The sequence below is a fragment of the Pongo abelii genome, chromosome 12 (genome assembly GCF_028885655.2).
Source record: "Pongo abelii isolate AG06213 chromosome 12, NHGRI_mPonAbe1-v2.0_pri, whole genome shotgun sequence".
NCBI classification, from domain to species: domain Eukaryota; kingdom Metazoa; phylum Chordata; class Mammalia; order Primates; family Hominidae; genus Pongo; species Pongo abelii.
The window spans coordinates 107,496,481-107,518,579 of NC_071997.2; the positions used below are offsets into that span (position 1 = coordinate 107,496,481).

Genomic DNA, 22,099 nt, shown 5'->3' on the forward strand with positions numbered 1-22,099 from the left:
TTTGCCTGGAGTGAAGGAGGGCCAGGAGGTCTGGGTCTGGCCCAGACTTTGGGCAAAGGGGGAAGAGGAGGCGGCGGCAGGGCTGGGGAATTGGTTCCGGCTGGGCAGGCCACAGCAGAGGGCTCCTCCTTGCCTTGCCTCTGGCTTTTGCTTGAGTTGAGCGCTGCTCAGGGGAGGGCCAGCAGCCTCTGCCCGGCCTTTCTTGGGCACTGCACTGCCGCCTCTGCCTTCTCCGAACCCTGGGGGTGTTTGTGAGCTTGCGCTTTTCTGAGACTCAACCCAGAGCGGGAGTCGGCCTTCAAATGCCTCGCCTGTACCTGGGCCATTCTGGAAGCTTTACTGCTCAGAGGCATGTGACCCAAGGCGGGCCTCAGAAAAGCGAGTATCACTCCAGCTCCCCTAGGATCCCTGTGAAAATTACATTTATTAATTTTATAAGCATACGTATGCCCAGTCCTGTGTGGGATGCTAGAGAGCCATAGGTGGAGAGGCCTACAAAGTTAAATAAGATTGGCCGGGTGCAGTGGCTCACGCCTGTAATCCCAGCACTTTGGGAGGCTGAGGCGGATGGATCACCTGGGATCAGGAGTTTGAGACCAGCCTGGCCAACATGGGAGAAACCCCATCTCTAAAAATACAAAAATTAGCCAGGCGTGGTGGCAGGCACCTGTAATCCCAGCTACTCGGGAGGCTGAGGCAGGAGAGTCGCTTGAATCCGGGAGGTGGAGGTTGCAGTGAGCTGAGATCGCGCCACTGTACTCGCCTGGGCAACAGAGCGAGACTCTGTCTCAAAAAAAAAGACAGTTAAATAAGGCAAGGCTCACAGCTGAGGAGGGAGGCTACAGTAAACAGATAATTAGATTCAGAGGTATGAGGTGTAAGGAGATTGGGTGAGAAAGCGATTTGTAAACAAACGTGGCTTGAATTGGCTGGGACAGGAGTGACAGCTGCGATGGGTTCACCCCCACCCTTCAGGGCAAGGCTGGGCCAGCAGCTGTCCACACCTGCCAACTACAGGGGGCTGAGGGGTCCAGATCCTTCCACACACAGACTTTAAAATGCTCCTTAGAAGACAGAAAGTAGAAGAGTGGTGACTAGGGGAGAAGCGACTGGGAAGTTAGTGTTGAATGGAGACAGAGTTTCTGTTTGGGATCGTGGAAAAGTTCGGGAGATGAATGGGGGTAAAGGTTGTATAACCATGAGAGTGTACTTAAAGTACGCTTGAAAATGGTTAAAATGGTAAATGTTATGTATGTTTTACCCCAGTTTTTTAAAAGTTTAAAAAAGTGTTTCTAGGCCGGGCACAGTGGCTCACGCCTGTAATCCCAGCACTTTGGGAGGCTAAGGTGGGTGGATCACGAAGTCAGAAGTTCAAGACCAGCCTGGCCAAGATGGTGAAATCCCGTCTCTACTAAAAATACAAAAGTTAGCCAGGCATGGTGGCAGTGAGCCGAGATAACGCCACTGCACTCCAGCCTGGATGACAGAGCGAGACTCCATCTCAAAAAAAAAAAAAAAAAAAAAAAGCTTCTTTTTCTTTTTTTTTTTTTTTTTTGAGAAGGAGTCTCCCTCTGTCGCCCAGGCTGGAGTGCAGTGGTGCAATCTTGGCTCACCGCAAGTTCTGCTTCCCGGGTTCACACCATTCTCCTGCCTCAGCCTCCCCAGCAGCTGGGACTACAGGTGCCTGCCACCATGCCTGGCGAATTTTTTGTATTTGTAGTAGAGACGGGGTTTCACCATGTTAGCCAGGATGGTCTCAATCTGCTGACCTCGTGATCCACCTGCCTCAGCCTCCCAAAGTGCTGGGATTACAGGCGTGAGCCATCACGCCTGGCCAAAAAAAGTGTTTCTTAAGCCAGGCATGGTGGCTCATGCCTGTAATCTCAGCACTTTGGGAGGCTGAGGTGGGTGGATCACCTGAGGTCAGGAGTTTGAATCCAGCCTGGACAACATGGTGAAACCCCATCTTTACCAAAAATACAAAAAGTTAGCCAAGTGTAATAGCGGACACCTGTAATCCCAGCTACTTGGGAGGCTGAGGCAGGAGAATCGCTTGAACCCAGGAGGCGGAGGTTGTAGTGAGCCGAGATTGCGCCACTGCGCTCCAGCCTGGGCAACAAGAGCGAAACTCCATCTCAAAAAAAAAAAGCGTTCCTTAGATAAAGACAGTCCCTGTCCTTGCCCCTACCCTCAGCCCAGGGTTTTTCAAAGACATTATTGCCATTTTGTCTGGACTAAATCTCTGTTGGGGGGCTGTCCTCTGTCTGGTGGGATGTTTAGCAGCTTCCCTAGCCTCTACTCACTAGATGCCAGCACCTCACCCTAACCATGTGGCAGCCAAAAACGTCGTCACACACATGCCAAAATGTCCTGGTGGGGAGGTAGCAAAATCGCCCCAGTTGAGAACTACGGTCTTAACCTGCCTCAAAAAGCTGCTCACAGGAGACGACTGAGGAAAAGCCGGAGGCAGGGTGGGGGTTCTGCCCAGAAGGAAAGCGAAGGTTGGCAAACTCGGAGGGACCCCAGGAAGTGGTGGGCAGGATTTGAAGACCCAAAGTGAGACATACCGGGTGGGGGTAGGTGGACAGTAGGTGATAGGACCAAGCTGTACTGAAATCTAGAATGATACTAGATTCATGACCCTCCTGTGGCCCCCATCTGGCCCCCCACAGGAGGAGAAGTGATGGGTACTTACTGCGGCTTTTCCCATTCTGAAATTGTCACCTGCAGCTGCACCTGCTGGTGGTGCCTTCTAGGATGGTCGGCACCCCCAACCCAGCCCTCTCCCAGATAATGGGCAACATGAGTGTCTCGGGGGTGTGCTGTGTCTCTTTCAAGACGACTGTCAAAATAAAAGCAAACAAAAGCAGATTGTTTAACAGACATGGCAGCAAAGCTGAAACTCCCTCTAGCTTGAGTGCAGGAGGTTCTCACTTTTAGCCTTGTCTTTGCCATTTACAAATCAATTGTGAATACTGTCTGAGCACCTGTCAGGTGCCCCACTCCCTGCTAAGTCTAGCCGGATCGAGCAAAGTCTCTGCCCTCCAGAGGTCAACAAGCTGTGGAGACAGGGGGAAGGAGGGGAGGAGAGTGGCTGGGAGGAGGACATGGAGTTGGGGGCAGAAGAGGCCAGGCCTGGCTGGGGTACCCCTCCCTCCTGGGCTTCCAGGCTGAGGTTTCTGCCCTTCTCACCAGGGATGGCTCCTTCAGTGAGCACCCAGCTCTTCCCCAGAGACTTGGACAGTTGCTTCAGGCCATTTGACTGGGACCTTGTTCCTTCCTCTGGATGGTTTTGTCCTGCTGGTTACCCTGAGCCCCAGAGAGCCCCATTGAGGGGCCACACTTAGCTTGAGGGAGTTCTTGATTGGTAGGCTGAATCAAGGGTTGAGCATGGCAGAAGTCATTGCCCCCACCCCAATCCCAGAACTTTGGCTGAATCGTTTCATCCAGAACCTGAGAGAGCAGGTGAGCAGGAGGGGATGGTTGGGCAGAGGACGGTGTGGACCAGATGCGGGAGTGGGGATTTCAGCGGGTGAGCTAACCCAGGGCTGGAAATGTGCAACGTGCCCCACTCGCCCATCATCTGCCCAGCATGCCCGGCTCCCACCTGGCTTTGGGGGCATCTCTGGGAGAATGGCGCATCTGGTGCTGTCGCAGACTGGGGTCTGTGGGCAAGGCCAGGGCAGGGCTTATTCATGTGCATGAATGACTGGGTTGGTCGGGAGCCTGGGACTGTGTTGGGCCTCAGAGCCGGCCCTCATAGGTCTCTATGCTACGGAGCCAGCAGTCAACAGGAAGTGAGTCCCAGCATGAGAGGAGGCCATGTGGTCCCAGGCAGGAAGTGAGTGACAGTGGAGTTGCCTCCAGCAGCTTTGCGGGGCTCAGAGCCTGCCCCAATCTGAGGTGTCTGCAGGGCAGCAAATGATGAGAAGAAAGGAAGACGCAGCCATGAATAAGTCTGGCTCTGAGCTCAAGTTGGCCAGGCAGGACCCCACGCACACCTCCGTGGTAGTGCCATGTTGGGGGCTTTGGGGTACCTGGAACAGCTGGACCCCAGAAGGTGGCTGCAGTGCAGAGGTACACTCCACTCTTCAGGCTGCTGAGGCTCATGACTGAGCCTTGAAGGGTGACAGACAGGGTTTACACCAGGGAGGACCATTCTAGGCTGGAAATGCCCTCTTTGCTTAAGCAGGGAGGGAGGAGAGGTGTTCTGAGTTCTGGGGAGGGTCCTGACACACAGGATGGAGGCAGGGGCGATAGGCAGGGGTCTGCCGTTCCACTTTCCTTCCTGGATTTGGCCTTCCTGGCTCTGCTGGCATCAGCCCAAGCCCCCAAGTGCAGCGGAGGACTTCTCGCTTTTACCAGTCACCTCCTCTTCCTCTCGTTGCAGCCCCCTGCCTCCAACTGCTGAGGAGTACACACATGCAGCTTTCTGTGGGTGCTTCCCTCCTGGAAGCAGGCCTGCCCAGCTGCCCTGCGCAGCAGGAAAGGAGCTTGGCAGGCCCTGCAGTTCCTTCTGCTCCCTCTCCGGCTGCTCCCTGTGCCCAGGTCCCCGTCCAGGGAGGAAAGCATACCTGAGAAGACTCTGGTTTTGTTTTTGTTTTTGTTTTCCCAAGGCTCTTGTCCCTAATTGCCACCTCTGGGGGTTCCTGGCCAAATAACAGTGGGTTCAGAGTTCAAGTCCTAGACCATTAGAGCAAAAGCAGCCTTGGAAACAGGGCTTTGCAGGGGAGGGGCTGGGGACCCAGTGCTATCTCAGGCTGTGCACTTGAGTGGTGGGAAACTCTGGAGGGAATTTGGCAGTATCTCTGCACATTTAGCTGGACAGGCCCTTTCACTTGGCCTGACCACTTCTGGAACTCCGTCCCATGGAAACACGCAGCTGTACAGAGCTGTAAGTGCAAGGGTGTTCACTGCAGCGAAAAGCAAATCAGCCCAAATGCCCACCATCGGGGAACGGCATGCATACATTTTGGAGCATCCAGATCCATCTGCACTGGGATGGAGGGATGCCCACTCTGCTTGTTAAGTGAAAAAGCAAGTTGCAGAACATTACGACTAGTATGATACCCTTTTGGAAAAAAACATTTCTGGATCTGAATGTGTATATGAATACATATGTATAAACATGTAACTTACACATGATTGTCGATGCATAGGAAAAAGTCTGGAAAGGATGCTCACTGAACTGTTAATAATGGGTACCTTAGGGGAGAGATTTTGGGGGTAGGGAGCTGAAATAGGAGCTTTAACCTTTTAGCATTATTCATTTTTTTTTGTATAGTTTGATTTTTTTTTTTTTTTGAGATGGACTCTCGCTCTGTTGCCCAGGCTGGAGTGCAGTGGCGCAGTTTCAACTCATTGCAACCTCTGCCTCCTGGGTTCAAGTGATTCTCCTGCCTTAGCCTCCCAAATAGCTGACATTACAGGCATGTGCCACCACGCCCAGCTAATTTTTAGTAGAGACAGGGTTTTGCCATGTTGGCCAGGCTGGTCTCAAACTCCTGACCTCAGGTGATATGTGAGGGAGCCCGCCTCAGCCTCCCAAAGTGCTAGGATTATAGGCGTGAGCCACCACACCTGGCTATAGTTTGATTTTTTTATGATATATATGTCTGACTTTTATAAGTAGAAAAAAAAAGACAAGAAAGACAAAATCTCCATTGGTCTAGACCAGTCATCTCCACCTGACAGGTGGGGAAACTGAGGTGCTGAGAGCAGTGCCTTCCTTATCTGAGGCTTGCTGAGCTGATGCTGTCCCTGCCTTTCTACTGGGTAGGTGTTCTGCATACGGAGCCAAATAGGCAGAGTTGCTGAGTGCAGCCTGGTGCCTGTGGGTGTGGCAGAGTGCCGAGCCGTGGGGACCCCTGCCTGTTCCTGTCCCACGCTGGACACCTCCATTCTTCTTGAGGTGTCCTGGCCCACTTGCCTCTGGATGGCTGAGGACTGAATATATATACACAGCAGAGCACACAGCAGGCACCCGGCTCTCCTGCTCTTGCTTTGTCCTTGCAAAGCCTGTGACCTGGAGCAAATCACAAAATTCCAGAGAGCCTCAGGTTCCTCACCTGCTTCCCAGGGAGGCTGAGAAACTCTGAGAAGGTAGTAAGTGAGGAGATTTGTCCACTGCGCAGTGACACACACAGACAGCCAGGATTATTCTTTATTTGATTTTTATTACCTGGAACCTTAGCAAGTTCAGTTCTTAGACTCTAGGGGATAAAGAAATGATTTCCCTTGAAGGGAGAATGAGAGACCCCGGTGCTCAGGAAGAGTTGTTGCAGAGCCTGAAAACTGTTTGCCAGAGCCTTGGCTCTTCTGGGTCTGAGTGCCTGAAAGAATCTGGGGTGGCCCAGGCCAGGGGAGAAGGCTATGCTAGGCTATGAGCCCACAGAATGCTTTTTTGGGGGTCCTCCTTAGACTCTCATGCCTCAAGAGACCAAGAGGAAAGCTGGGAGGGCACTGACCACAAAAGTCAGACCAGCCTGAGTCCCAGACTTGATCTGGTGGCACTGGAATCTTCTGAGGGAGGGGGGGTTCTTATTGGATTATGGGTAGCACAAGGAGCATTTTTTTTTTTTTTTTGAGACAAAGTCTTGCTCTGTCGCAAGGCTGGAATGCAATGGCGTGATCTCGGCTCACTGCAACCTCTGCCTCCCAGGTTCAAGCGGTTCTTCTGCCTCAGCCTCCCGAGTACCTGGGATTACAGGCATGCACCACCATCCCCAACTAACTTTGTATTTTTAGTACAGATAGGGTTTCTCCATGTTGGTCAGGCTGGTCTTAAACTCCTGACCTCAGGTGATCCTCCTGCCTCAGCCTCCCAAAGTGCTGGGATTACAGGTGTGAGTCACCACGCCTGGCCGGAGCATTTCTTTTTTAACAGGGGCTGCAGAGAAGGCTTGGACGTCCTATGTAACCTCAGTGAGTGGTGGTGGGGTGGGGGAGCAGATCCCTTGAGAAGTGCAACCAGGCTGGCAAACCTGCTTGGATTCTTTTCCTGTTTCTTAAGCTGGAGTCCACAGACTCGTGATTTCAAGGGGTCAAGCCCAGGAATCCTTTGATGTTGGAAGCAAAATTGTGAATGTATCTGTTTGCATGAAGGTTTATATGAACACAGTTTCTGGACAGAAAGTGCATAACCTTCTCTAGAATTTCAGAGCAGTCAATGATCCAAAACAGGCTAAGCCCACTGATCTAACCCTCCTCTTGTGTATCTTTCTTACATTTGCAGGTGGAAAGCAGTGACACGCCAAAGGACCCTGCGGTGATCTCCAAGTCCCCATCCATGGCCCAGGACTCAGGCTCCTCAGAGCTATTACCCAATGGGGACTTGGAGAAGCGGAGTGAGCCCCAGCCAGAGGAGGGGAGCCCTGCTGGGGGGCAGAAGGGCGGGGCCCCAGCAGAGGGAGAGGGTGCAGCTGAGACCCTGCCCGAAGCCTCAAGAGCAGTGGAAAATGGCTGCTGCACCCCCAAGGAGGGCCGAGGAGCCCCTGCAGAAGCGGGTGAGTCCTCAGCACCAGGGGCAGCCTCTTCTGGGCCCACCAGCATACCCTGAGAGTCAGGGACTTGGGTCTCCAGCAGGTCCCAGGAAGGATGGTCTGGGTTGTGGCTAAAGGTCTGCTTGCCAAGGCTATGGCCTGGAGGCTACTGGCTGGATGCAGCCTGCACATATGTTTTATTTGGCCCATAGAGTGTTTTAAACATTTAAAAAATTAGTTGCCAGTATTTAAAAATCAAAAAATTTCACATAAAAATCTGGAGTTTTGGCTTCTCATGAAAAAAAAAAAAAAGCTAGATCTGGCAACAGCAGGCTTTCATAACGCCAACGATTGCTAGACTGAGATAATGGCGGTCCCTCCATCGCCTTCTGTGGCTGGTTATGGGCCTTAGTTTTCTGCAGCTCTACCTGACCTGCTTACTCTCCCACGTGCCCTGCAGCTCCTGGGGATTGCTGTATTTGTAGCCTCTGGCCTGGGCACTCAAGGGCAGCAGATACCCTGTTTGCCTCCCTGAGTGCATTGGTCCTGAGCCCACCCTAGTTGGGCTGCCTTGACTGGAAATTTGGTTGTGACAGTGGCATGGGGAGAGGGCTGGGTGATTGTATTCTGCGTACTGCCCAGCCCAGGCCTCTTCATCTGGGGACTTTTTGGCCTAACCCTGGAAGCCTGGAAAGTTGCCCACTTTTCTCTTTCAGGTTAAGCCAGCAATTTCAGGGCCAACCGAGCTGTAAACATGTTAGTAATGAGGACAACTAGCATTTGTACAGGGCTTCACAGTTTACAAAGCGCTTTCTCATACATTATCACATTTGATCCTCCCAGGGCCCTGCCAGGTTGTTTTGCATATGTGCATTTTAATTTCAAAAAGTCTTCCTTCCAAGCGTGTATGATGGAATGAGTAAATTGATTAATTGGCATAACTTATTTTGCATGGATCCAACCTAATGTTCATGCAGGATAGAGAACATTTCCAGAATACAAATTTCCAAACTTACTAAGAAGCTTTTATTCATTTTTTATTCAACAAATATGCACGATGCTCCCACTATGTGCAGAACACTACAGAGGGAATCTGTATTAGTTGTTTTATTTACTCCTCTAACAATCTCATTCAAGATATATGATTATCCTCATTTTCAGAAGAAAAATATTGAGGCTTAAAGCAATGATGTGACTTGTTCATGGAGCCCAAACCTTAAGCGGCAGATCCAGGGCTCATTCAATCCTGGTCTTGTGCCTTTCTACTATTTTCTGCCGTCCTGGAATGGGGCTTGGTGCGGAGACGGGTCCTGAACTGTCTGGGCCTCTTGCACATATTCTGATACGTCCCGGGAGTGGGAAGGGCCTGAGAGGAGTGAAACAGATGAGGAAAGGGAGAAGACACCATCCTTCCCATTAACAATGCCAGGTGTGTGAGAGAACCCATCAGCCCTGCCCTTCCAAATGTGGTGCTTCCCATGGGCTGACTGCAGTTGACTTCGCTTCCCAGGACCCCACCATGACTCCTGCCGAGCTGCTACCCAGGGTCATGGCATTCCTTCCTGCCCTGCAGCATGGAGCCATAGCCCCAAAGCTGTTCTCTGGCCTTGAGGGTTTGTTTTCACTTTGGGATTTCCCTACTTCCATTTCTAGCTGTTCTCAAGGGCTCCTGCATCGATCAATCAACAGGTGTTTCTTAAAACACCCATTCAGGGTGTGTTAGGATCCATACCAGGGACTGGGGAAACTGTTATGAACAAAAACCTGGTTCTTGCCCTCAAGGACCTCACAGTCAGCTGGAGAGACAGACATTAATGAGAAATCCACGCTTAAAAAGATGAGATTACACATGGAGATAAGCGCTCTAAGGGAAGTGAGACATGTCCAGGGGAACTGCAACGAAGAACCTGAGTTGGCCTGGGCTGTCCAGCCCGAGCTGAAGGGCGAGGGAGTCCACTGGGTGAGGGGTAGAGGGAGAGAGTGAGAACAGGGAAGAAGGCTCCCAGGTGGGAGGGAGCAGGGCACCCAGGGAACTGATAGATGTCACAAGGCTAGAGTGCAGAGAGCAAAGAAGGGTGTGGAAAGTGCTGGGGCAGACAGGCCAGGCCTTCAAGGTGGCTGCTGGGGTGGGGGTGGGGGGGCGGGATGCAGGGAGGCAGGGGGTGGGGAGGCGGGGGGTGGGCAGTGTGTGTGATGTAATCAGCTTTGCAATTTGAAAAGCTCACTATGTCATCTGGATCCTGGGATGGAATGGAGGAGCTGGGAAGCAGGATGGCATCGGAGGGGCTGATGAGCAGGATGGCAGCAGAGATGAAGGGAGGGGACAAATGCCAGGAACATGAGAGGTGAGGGAGAGATGCTGTCAAGGATGATTCCTGGGTCTGGGACTTTCAGACAGGTGGATCTTCCTTAGAATCTTAGTGCTGAGTATGGTGGGCAAAAACTCTTTAAGTCTCCTTGACCTCCAAAATTTGGCCTTGAGGCTGGGTGCAGTGGCTCATACTCGTAATCCTAGCACTTTGGGAGGCCCAGGCGGGCAGATGACTTGAGATCAGGAGTTCGAGACCAGCCAGGCCAACACAGTGAAACCTTGTCTCTACTAAAAATACAAAAAAAAATTAGCTGAGCTTAGTGGCGCATGCCTGTAGTTCCAGCTACTCGGGAGTCTGAGACAGGAGAATCACTTAAACCCAGGAGATGGAGGTTGCAGTAAGCCAAGATTGCGCCACTGCACTCCAGCCTGGGCAATAGAGTGAGACTCCATCTCGAAAAAACCAAAAAAAAAAAAGCCAAACTTTGGCCTTGGTACACTCCTGTGTGGCCCCAGCTATCCAGGAAGTATAGATTCTGGCAGGGATCAGAGCTGGTATGATCCCTGAAGGCCACTGCACTGCCTGGAAGCTGAAATTGGTGAGATGTTACCTTGCGGGGTGGGCAGTGGCCTAGGTTCTGCCAATGTGCAATGGGCAGTGGCTTAATCAGGGTGTGGAGGCTTGGTCACGGTTCCAGCAGTCAGCTGACATAGAACACATGCTCAGCTGGTTGATTCAGATAAGGAAGGAGACTAAGGTCCCGGAGAGGATGTGGCTCGGCCGTGGTCTCCTTTCAGTTCCCCTTATTCCAGATCTCTTTTCAGGGGATGCTCTCCTGGAACCCCTTTCATTAGCTCCTGTACAGCAAAAACAGACTTTTTAAGGCAGCGTTTCTTGTAGCCTGAGCATGTGCTGAAAGTACAGCCAGGAGAAAGAATCAGGAAGACGGGAGATGATGAGATGAGTGATAGGGACAGGAGCCAACACCCGACAGGCCTGTGCTTGTCTTGGGTCTGCTTCTGCCCCCACCAGCATTAATGCCATAATGATGATGATTCAGGTGGCAGTGGCGATGTAGCTTTCCCTTACTGAGTATTGACTGTATTGGGCATTCTCTCTCCTCGCTACTCACAGTGTTCCATAGACCAGCAGCGTTGGCAGCACCCAGGAATTTAGAAATGCAGAATTCCAGCCTCCACTGAAGACCTGCTGGATCAGAATCTGCATTTTAAAGAGGGCCTCATGCTTCCCATGTATATGAAAGTTTCAGAAGCTCTGCTGTGTATTATGCCCCATGTGTGATCATGGGAGGAAGACTTTTTTTTTTTGAGACAGCGTCTCATTCACTCTGTCGCCCAGGCTGGAGTGCAGTGGCACGATCTTGGCTTACTGCAACCTCCACCTCCCAGGTTCAAACGATTCTCCTGCCTCAGCCTCCCGAGTAGCTGGGATTACAGGCGCCCACCACCATGCCCGGTTAATTTTTGTAATTTTAGTAGAGACAGGGTTTCGCCATGTTGGCCAGGCTGGTCTCGGACTCCTGATCTCAGGTGATCCGCCCACCTTGGCCTTCCAAAGTGCTGGGATTACAGGCATGAGCCACTGCACCCAGCCTGGAAGACTCTTATTATCCCCATTTTTCAGATGGGGAGACTGAAGCTTCAGAAAGGTTAAATTACTTACCCAAGATTATGCAACTGGTGAGAGACCGGATTAGGGTCAGCAGAAAACCCCTCTCTACTCTGAGCATAGGGCCCCTTTTCAGGCCAGTGACTGCCCTCTGAGGTAAACCTGGCTACAGCCTGGTCGTGGAGATTTGAGTTCATTTTAAAGAGAACTTGGGTGGCCTCTGGCTGAGTATAGCTCAGAATAAGAGACGAGTGTTAGAAGCACCCTGGCCTCCCCTGCCCCCAGGTCCTGAGATGCACTAGGGTCATGTTCGGGCCCGTCAGGGCCACACTGGAAGGACACAACCACCTGGCCCTGGCGGTGACCCTGGGCCTGGGCCAGGAGTAGTTGGGCTGCATAGGCAGTACTGAGAGAGCAGCTGACCCTCCCTGACTCATGACAAGTGCCGCATTCCGAGGCGGCCCGGCCAGGCTGGAAAGCGTGCATGCATGCGTGCGTGCGTGCGTGCGTGTGTGTGTGTGTGATCACTTAAGTGGGCATGCGCAGAGTCTGTCAGGGAGAAAATTCCAGAAAGAAGCCAGTTGGAAACTGCATAAGGAAAAATCGTTCTGTTTTGGGGAGCCTGGGGGGCTGGGAAATTAGGAAGGCGGTCACATCGAGAAATAACAGTAGTGGTGTAGCGGAGAGGGAGCTTGCCGGGGCATCCGGACCCCTGAAAAGCTCATCTCAGCTCTGGCCTTAAGTCACTCCACCCCCCCAGGTCTCAGCTTTCTGCAAAATTTAAGTGCTGAACAAGTACTCAATGATCTCTGCAAAGCCTTTCAACCCTGATTTTCTAATATTCTAATGAATAAATAATTATCCGTAACAGTAATTAAATGCCATGGAGGGTCCCAAGTAGGAAACGTTTGAGGTTCTAAAGCCGACTGGGGAGAAAATGCAGTCGGGAGGCCCAAGTCCAGGTCCGAGAGTCAGCCCAGGGGTCCTCCACTCCCCGCCCTAGCCGCAGGGCTGTCACAGTGGTTCCCAGCGCCACCGCGAGCCCCGGAGCCCCGCCGTCAGGGTCCGCCGGGACCGCCAGGCCGCCCCCAGGCCGCCACCTGATCGCGGGCAGGCGCCCCCTGCTGGGAGCCCGGGGCCTCGCCGGGCAGAGCGACGAGGTCTGAGAGGAGGGGGAAGCCCTGGCCTGGGAGCGGGGAGGCCCCGGACAGGCTGGAGGGGGCCCCCGCGAAAAAGGTGGGGAGCTGGCTGTGGTGGGAGAGAGGACGGAAAGGAAACAGGGAGGCAGAGCCAGACAAGATGGGTGAGACAGCCCTTAAAAGGCCGGTCACGAACAAAGCGCTGGCGAGTGCGCGCCCGCCCACGCGCACAGGTGCCCGCGACAGACGCCCCGTCCCCGCCCACGCGGCCCCCGCGGGCTGAGCCCGGCGCCAGGCCCGCACCCACGGCGGCCCTCCTGCCTCCCTCCCCCGGTGCTCCCGGGCCTAGCTAGCAGGAGTCGCTGTCACCCGGGACAGAACCACCGAGGACAGCGCTGTCCTGGGCGCCCGGGCCAGCCCAAAACCAGCCCAGGACCCCCCTGTCACGAGGGAAGGGAGTGGCCTCCCGGGCTGAGGACCCGCGGCGTGAACACTGTGGCTGGCTTCCGCTTCACAGCCAGGAGATGAAGTCGGGGCTGTTTTTTCCGTTTCAGGCTCTTTGTCTCCCCCCACCCCAAGCTACCATGAGCCAGCCTTAGTGACCTTCCTGCAGTGGGCCCAGACCCGATACGCTGTCGGCTCCCGACAAAGAAGCTCAGGGACCCAAGGTGGAAGGAGGGCTCACTTCCCCACCTCCAGCAAGAAGCTACGGGAGGCAGAATCAGCCAGCCCCAGAGCCTCCGGGGCGCTGGGCCTGGAAGGGGTGCCTGGAAAGGGTGGTGAGGACCCGGTGGGGAGTGCAGGGGGATGCCTGGGAGGAGCGCAGCTCCCCTCATGCTGGGGGCCTGGACAAGCACAGGGAGAGGGCAAGGTCTTAATAGGGAAGTTGAGACTTCCCTGCCTGGACCTGGAATCAGGGCCCAGTAGAGGAAATGAATCCATAGGGAAGGAGAACCACACCAACATGTACTGAGCACCTACAGTATGCCAGGCCCCACAGTAGGCACTTAATACCATAACCTAATGATTTTAGAACATTTATCTACCTTGATTCAGTGGGAAAACAGGCAGGAGAGGTTACAGAGGTCACACTGGAATCCAAACTCAAGTCTTCTGGATTAAAGGCTGAGCTCAGGGGCCTGAGTGTGGGGCAGGGAGTGGAGGGCCGGAGAATGAGATTAGTAATAGAATCATAATATTTGGACCTGCAGGCGGACCTTGGAAATCGCATCCAGCATCCTTATTTTCCAGATGAGGAAACTGAGTCTCGTAGAGAGGAAGTTGCTTCACCGGGGTCTTGTTCCAGTTGGCCCGGTACCCACCGCCCCCCAGTACATGCCCTTATGCCCAGAAGGCCTCTTTGCAAACACTCCCTTGCAGGGCCAGGGAGGCTGCTCAGGCTGGCCCTCTGGCCCAGGCCTTCCTGCACCCCCTCTGCCTTCCGCACCCCCTCTGCCTTCCTGATCCTCCTCTGGGGAAGGAGGTCTCTTGCCTGGGAGCAGCAGAATGGGGGTATTTTTAGTCCCCTTCTGTGTAACTGAGACAGAGTTGACAGGCCAGAAACCCAGCTCTGAATTTCCTCGTGTTCCCTCTTGCCTGGGCCTCAAGGCCTGCCCCTGCCCGAGTTCTTTCTCTGCCCTAGGCCCTGCTGGGTCCTCAGGGTCAGCACTGTGCCTGGCATGTGGTGGGCCATCATATTTAACACATGAACAGCTAAACGGCCAGAGGACCCCCATCCCCTGTGACAGGGACCCCAGGCACAAGGTGGGGCCTGTGAGCCACTCCAGTAATTCTGCCGACCAACGAACTGGTCCCTTTGTTCTTCCCTCTCCACAGGCAAAGAACAGAAGGAGACCAGCATCGAATCCATGAAAATGGAGGCAAGTGTTCCACCCCCAGGGGCTCTGTGGATCCTGATTCTAGAAGAAGGACACGGGTGGCGAGTGTGTGTGAGGGGGCGGAGGATGGGTCCCTCCTCCTTCTTTACACATCCCTCTGTGGGAAGGAGAGGAAGTGGGTGTGGAGGTTGGAAGTCCCCCAACAAGGCAGCCGGCTCATCCCCCTCCAGAGGCCAGACGCCTGCCTTCGTGGCCTGTGGCTGTGTCCAGGTGCGCCCCCCCCACCACCACCACACATGCCCCTCGCTCCTCCAGCCCACACGGGGCCTGCCCAGCACTCCCAGGAGCGCCCTCTCTGGCCAGGAGCCAGTGTCGACATTGTGTTTGAGGCGAGTGCCTCCTTGGTGGGTCCGTCAGTGCCCACCCTAATGCCCTGATGTCTGTCTCTCTGTCCTAGGGCTCCCGGGGCCGGCTGCGGGGTGGCTTGGGCTGGGAGTCCAGCCTCCGTCAGCGGCCCATGCCGAGGCACACCTTCCAGGCGGGGGACCCCTACTACATCAGCAAGCGCAAGCGGGACGAGTGGCTGGCACGCTGGAAAAGGGAGGTGAGGCGCCTTCTGGCCTGGGCCCCAGCCTGTCCTGCAGAACTGGAAAACCAGAAGTGATGGGCCTCAGTTTCCCCTTCAGGCTAACCCTTAGAACTTACTGGGAGCCGCTTAATCTCTAGGCAGTGATGACTGGTTCATCTGTTCCTTCAGCAGATGCTTATTGAACACTTACCGTATACCTGGCTGTGTACTAGACCCTGGGCGTATACGGTTCCTGACCTCATGGAGTTGACATTCCGATGGGGGAGACAGGCAGAACATAAAGAAACAAGGGGCTGAAATAGAAGTTAGCAGAGTCCTGCTTTAGTTGGAATGGTCAAGACAGGCTTCTTGGAGGAGGTGGCATTTCAGTTAAGGTCTGAAGGAACTGAAGAGCCGGCTCTGTGAGGAGTGGGGTCAGGGAGAGTGTTCTAGGCAGAGGAAACAGCACCAGCAAGGCCTTGACTTGTTTGGCAAACTGTATGCCAGGGTGAAATGGCAAAGGAGAAAGGGCCAGATGCAGCCGGAGAGGCAGGCGGGGCTCCACACATCAGGGCGCCCTGCAGGTCTGCCCAAAAGCTGGCTTACTTCTGACAATACCAGGCAGCCATAGAAGGTTTCTGTGCACAGGAAGGATGTGATGTGGATTTGAGAGGCAGCAGTGGAGACAGAGAAGAGCTTTGGGGTGTATTTTGGAGCTAGAATAGCTAGGGCTTGCTGATGGACCGGAGGGGAGGGGAACTGGTGGACTCAAGGAGGATTCCCAGGGGTCTGGCCTGAACACCTGGTGATGGTTGTGCCATTTGCTCAGATGGGAAGACCCAGGGGAGGATGAGTTTGGGACAGGTGGGAATTGAGGGCTCCGTGTGAGATGCCAGGTGCCTGGAGTCTGGGCTGTAGGGAAGTACGGGCGACAGAGGTGGGCGTTGAGAGCAGAACCCTGGCATTTAAATCCATGGGAACTTAAGGGCTCAGCAAGGGGAGAGGGAGGAGAGACGAAGTCTCAGAACATGTCCATGAAAACCCCGACATTTCTGGGCCACATGGAGAGGAGGAGTGGCAGGCAGTGGGGACTGAGGGAGAAAGCAGGACAGAGCAGTGTCTGGGGAAGCACGGGGTTTTCCCAGAGGGTGGCTGCCCAGCCCTAGGGAAAGCTGAATTCACTGAGACATGCCCATGGCGTTGGACAACCTGGAAAGGAGCTGGTGACTTTTTAGAGAAGCTTCTGTGGGGGTCGGGGAGGTGGGAACAGCCCGTGGAGGGCTTCAGCCATGCAGAGAGGTGAGAAAATGGAGGCTGAAAGACTGAGGAGGGAAATCAACTCGCCACGCGCAATTTTTGAGCTGTCTTGTATGTTTGATTAGTAGAGGACCGGGTACAAAGAGAAGTGGGTGGTGACCTAGCTGCACAGGAAAAGAGAGGAAACTGCCACCACGTGGGGCACTTCACGTGAACTCAGCTCTCATTTTGTCTTTACCCCAGGCCTCCAGGGGAAGGCGGCCCTGTTCGTCTGTTCACCTTTGTGTGAGAGCTTTCTCTAGAGAAAGTGCAGAACAGAGGCGAGGCGCGGTGGCTCACACCTGTAATCTCAGCACTTTGGGAAGCTGAAAGGAGGTCAGGAGTTTGAGACCAGCTTGGCTAGCTTGGTGAAACCCTGTCTCTACCAAAAATACAAAAAATTAGCCAGGCGTGGTGGCTCATGCCTGTAATCCCAGCACTTTGGGAGGCTGAGGCGGGTGGATCACCTAAGGTCAGGAGTTCGAGACCAGTCTGCCCAACATGGCAAAACCCCGTCTCTACTAAAAAGACAAAAAATTAGCCGGGCGTGGTGGCAGGCGCCTGTAATCCCAGCTACTCAGGAGACTGAGGCAGGAGAATCACTTGAACCCGGGAGGTGGAGGTTGCAGTGAGCTGAGATCACACCACTGCACTCCAGCCTGGACAAGAAGAGCAAAACTCTGTCTCAAAAAAAAAAAAAAAAAAAAAATATATATATATATATATATATATATATATATATATATATACAAAAAATTAGCCAGGTGTGGTGGTGTGTGCCTATAGTCCGGGCTACTCAAGAGGCTGAGGCAGGAGAATTGCTGAACCCGGCAGGTGGAGGTTGCGGTGAGGCGAGATTGCGCCACTGTACTCCAGCCTGGGCAACAGAGCGAAATTCCGTCTCGAAAAAAAAAAAAAAAAGAGAAAGTGCAGAACAGGGTGGGGGTTCTGGCTGCTTGATTGTTTTCTTTTCCTCTGGGATCCAGGAAGGCAGAAATTACTTTCCCGGAAGAGCCCGGAGAAAGGGCAGCCTGTCTGAGGTCTGGGAGGAGACGCACTTACCCCTGTGTGTGGAATGTTGTGTTTGGGGTGGAAATTCAGGAATGGGGCTCTTCTCTCCAAGTCAGTTGCTGCACTCCTGGGTTCCCTGCAACCCGGAAACAGGGGCTTTGCTTTTTAGCTCCTGGTTCGGTGAGCGAAGTGTTTCTGTTCTCATTTAGCCCTGGGGCAAGAAGCTTAGACTATGACTTTTAGGACCTGGAAGAACTTTCAGAAATTCCGTGATTCTCAAACTCTGCTCCCTTGAAGAAGCAATATGGAGGCCTGCCCTCAGTTACAGTGAAAAAAGGATTCTTTCCTCAACTCCCAGGAAAAATTAGATCATAGATACATTTTCTCAATTTTAGGTCTCTACTAAAATTTAAAAATACTTTTTTGGGCTGGACGCAGTGGCTCACACCTGTAACCCCAGCACTTCAGGAGGCCGAGGCGGGTGGATCACCTGAGGTCAGGAGTTTGAGACCAGCCTGGCCAACATGTTGAAACCCCATCTCTACTACAAATACAAAAATTAGCTGGGCATAGTGGCGGGCACCTGTAATCCCAGCTACTTGGGAGGCTGAGGCAGGAGAATCACTGGAACCCGGGAGGCGGAGGTTGCAGTGAGCCGAGATTGTGCCACTGCACTCCAGCCTGGGTGACAGAATGAGACTCCATCTCAAAAAAACAAAACAGACTTTGTAAAACTCATGAACATTTTCTAACATATGCAGAGGCAGAGAGTAGTGTAACGACCTCCCATTGCCATCACCTGGCTCCAGCAATTATCAAAAGATTTTCTAGTAAGTCTTCAACCCTTGGCATTTGCATCCCCACTCCCAACCAATGAAAGTAACAGTGGGCATTAACAGAAAAACCAAAATGTTGATTTAATTTAAAAGACTTCAGTACACTTGACTTGCGATGTGGAGATCTCCAAACAAAATATATTTTCTGCTAATAACATTATTCCTTATTCCTATGCTGTAATTAAAGAATTCCATGAATTCCAGTGCAAGTTTTAGAACTACTGATCTCATTTTCAGGCTAGGGGACTTGGGGCTACCGAGTTTTATGACTGGCCACAAGCTCACAATGAAGAATTGGGAACAGGACTAGAATGAAATTAGAATTTACATTTCCTATTCCAATGTGGGGCCCAGCCCCTGACTGTCACACAGTCTCCTCCTAGGCTATGCCTGGGGTTAGGGAAGGGCTAGATGCAGGTATCAAGAATGGGGAAAACACAGGTAGCTTTCAAGATTCCCAAGTCACCCTCAGACTCAAGAGTAGTAGCTGTTGCTATCAGGCCTGTTTTCTTTGTTTGTTTGTTTGTTTTTGAGATGGAGTTTCGCTCTTGTTGTCCAGGCTGGAGTGCAATGGCTGGATCTCGGCTCATTGCAGCCTCCGCCTCCTGGGTTGAAGCGATTCTCCTGCCTCAACCTCCCGAGTAGCTGGGATTACAGGCACCAGCCAACACACCCGGCTAACTTCTTGTATTTTTAGTAGAGACGGGGGTTTCACCATGTTGGTCAGGCTGGTCTTGAACTCCTGACCTCAGGTGATCTGCCCGCCTTGGCCTCCTGAAGTGCTGGGATTACAGGCGTGAATCACTGCACCTGGCCTATCAGGCCTGTTTTTGTTTTTTGTTTTTTGTTTTTTTGAGACGGAGTTTCGCACTTGTTGCCCAAGCTGGAGTGCAATGACATGATCTCAGCTCACTGCAACCTCCATCTCCCAGGTTCAAGCAATTCTCCTGCCTCAGCCTCCTGAGTAGCTGGGATTACAGGTGTGCACCACCACACCTGGCTAATTTTTTGTAATGTTTTCTAAGTGGTGTAACAACAGCACAGACATTTCTCCTCTTTTCTCAGTCTCATTTTGCTCTCTGACATTTGAGCCCTTCTGAAATTGCCTCCCTGGGCCTTCCCAAGGCCCCTGCAGGTTCCTCCCCACCTCCTTCAGCTGATCTCAAGCGGCAACCTCTGTTAATGGCATCCCCAGATCTCCACCCCCCACCCTCTGCCAGTGTTGATCCACTAACCCCTTACCCACCCTCCTAGATCCAAGTACCCTCCTCCTCCCAAAAAAGGCACCTCCCCTCCTGACAAACCACCCAGCCTTCAGGACCCAGCTCCAGCTGTTCCCCAGGCAATATCACTTGAAGGGCCAGCCAGCACTTCCTAATCTCAGGATGCAACGCCTGCAACCTTTCGTTCAGGGCACCTTTACTGAGCCGATTTCCAGAAGCCTCCACAGCTGAGTGACACGTAAGATACTGGGACTACCAGAGGCATAGAGGATTCCTAGTTTTCCCATGATAGGATGAGGGCTCATAGCACCTGCAGAAAGAGCTGCCCTGAACGGGGCATAGACGAATGCTGCCTGGGGTCATCTACGCATCAGCAGGAGGTGGCTTCTGGCTTTTGACGGTTGAACTGGAATTTAGGGGAGGGGTGAGGAAGGCATTTCAGAGGGAGGAATACAGCAGGCACATACCTCCCGAGGCACAAGACACTTGGGCTTTTCAGGAATGGAAGTTTGTTGTGGTGGTGCACGGCCAGTGTGGGCAGAAAGCAGCTAGGAAATGTGGCTGGAAGGTGGGGCGGGGCCAGAAGGAGGAGCTGCCACCAGACCCCAGGCTGCACCAGCCCTTCCCCTATGCTGTGTGCCCTACCTGGGGGGCTTCTTCCCTCGGAACGCACTCCCCAGCTTAACTTCCTTCTCCTTGCCCACCCTTGTCAGACCACAGTTACTGAGTGAGCCTACCCCAGATTACCCCCTCCAGGCTTTCCCTCCCCCAAGATTTAAGACGACTCAGAATGCCACAAAATGAAAGAAATGGAAAATAAGTGAATGGGGAAAATGAGACATTTCCGCAGTCCCTGAGGCTGAAGTGAGAATTCCTGCTGGAGCTGGGAAGGAAGTTGTTGTCTTCTGTCTGTTCCATCTCCTGTTGCTGTTCCTTCACCTGCTTACTAGTCCTGTAAGGACTAAGCTCTGTTTTAATCATGATCACACCCTGCCATAGAACCTCCAATGGCTCCCCATTGTCTCCCCCATCATGTCAGATACCCTCTGGCTATTTCTCAAGTCTTCAACCCTTCGACCTCCACAATCAACCCACCCCACTTTCACTACAGTCCTCTAATAGAAGGGTGTCCCCTAGGAGGGGACCTTGCCATGCTCCTTCCTTCCTTCCTGTCATCGTTCCTGCTGTGATTTCCCCAGTCCATTCTTCAGGGCTGAGGCCAAGAGCTGCTGCCTCCTCCAGGAAGGTTTCTAAGATTTCTCCAGTCCACAATGACCTCTTCCCTTCCCCGAATCCCTGTAACCCTTACTGGGGTTTGTTTGTTTTTTTGAGACAGTTTCACTCTGTCTCCCAGGCTGGGGTGCAGTGGTGCAGTCTCTTGGCTCACTGTAACCTCCGCCTCCCGGGTTCAAGCGATTCTCGTGCCTCGCCTCAGCTTTCCCAGTAGCTGGAATTACAGGCACGCACCACCACACCCAGCTAATTTTTATATTTTAAGTAGAGATGGGGTTTCACTGTGTTGACCTGGCTAGCCTCGAACTCCTGACCCCAAGTGATCCGCCTGCTTTGGCCTCCCAAAGTACTGGAATTACAGGCATGAGCCACTGCACTCAGACTGTCCTTACTGTTAATATTACTTAGCACTCAATCATATTTCATCAGGGTATTTTTCACTGTTTCTTATGTGTTGATTACGTCTTCCTCTGTCTGGCCTAATGCAATGGGCAGGGAGAACAGGCCCAGTGAATACCTGCCGGTTGGCTAAGCAGTTGGGAGGTAGGTGAATGTGGGACCACTTCTCTAGGAGCATGAGATCTTGGATTTCCACCATGACAAGGGCCCACACACTTGATTTCGAGGTGGTTTTTCCAGGGGTGCTGATAGGTATACCTGGAGGATGGCATGGGGACTGGTATGGACAGGCTCCATGGGTAAAGGGGGGCCAGAGTCTCCTCCATCCTGTGTTCCTGCCATTCTCACCAGGCTTCTGAGCTGAGGAGAACCTTCCTTGGCCTGGCAGAGCTGGCCAGGGCTGTGGGGAGGGCAGGGGTGGGGCAGTTCCTCCTCCCAAAGGAAGGCAATCCCTTAGCTCCTCTTCCTTCTAATTCTCAGAGCAAAATGCACTCTGATGGAGGGCTTGAGGGTTAGGAAGGGCCTCTCGCTTCATTAGCCCTCTCTGTAGCTCTGCAAGGCAGATGAGCACAGAGACCCAGGGTTAGTAGCTGGGCGGTCATCTCGCCAGGGAAGCCGCTCACCTCACCTGGGAAGCCGCTCACTCCAGTTTGTGTCGCTGCTGGTGGTTTTAGGACTCAGTTACAGTACATCGATGGCGTGACTCACTCATTAATCTCTTCACCCCAGCCGGATTCTAAATACCGTCTAGGTAGTGGGTACCATGTACTACTGTTCTAGGATCTGGTCTCTTTCCTGCTTCCAACCTGAAGGTAGGGACCCTTGACTCATGCATCCTTATACTTATTAGATGCTTAATAATATTGAATAGTGATAATGAAACATCTGTGGCTGGAATGTTATAGTCTCTCCTCCCTTCCCTCGCGACACTCAGATACAACCCACTCCGTCCGCCCAGGGCTGCCCAGCAGATAGCAGAGCCTTCATGTACCTTAAGGGTCGGCTGCTGTTTACTGCGACCTTTGGAGGCAAGTTCAAATACTGCCTTAAGTAAGGTCCCACTTACTGGGTGTGGGACCTTAGGCATCACTTACCCTGTACCCCAGCTGAGGTTCCTCCTCTGTTGGTAGACTT

General features: G+C 52.9%; 1 protein-coding gene across 5 annotated transcripts in view; it reads left to right on the top strand.

The window, feature by feature from the left end:
• The window catches only part of DNMT3A (DNA methyltransferase 3 alpha), a 109,825-nt gene that overhangs the window by 52,686 nt on the left and 35,040 nt on the right, over positions 1 to 22,099 (top strand). For 3 of the 5 annotated variants that reach the window (XR_010136322.1, XM_024242369.3, XM_024242368.3), the window contains exons 4-6: positions 7,235 to 7,505; positions 14,398 to 14,441; positions 14,857 to 15,003. Coding sequence is in view for 4 of the 5 variants with exons in the window: in XM_024242369.3 (XP_024098137.1) it covers positions 7,235 to 7,505; positions 14,398 to 14,441; positions 14,857 to 15,003 (462 nt within the window). In the remaining variant the exon portion in view is untranslated. Of the gene's footprint in view, positions 1 to 7,234; positions 7,506 to 12,610; positions 12,726 to 13,817; positions 13,876 to 14,397; positions 14,442 to 14,856; positions 15,004 to 22,099 lie in introns of those variants that run through there. The other 2 variants (XM_054548283.2, XM_054548284.2) reach the window with 2 other exon arrangements.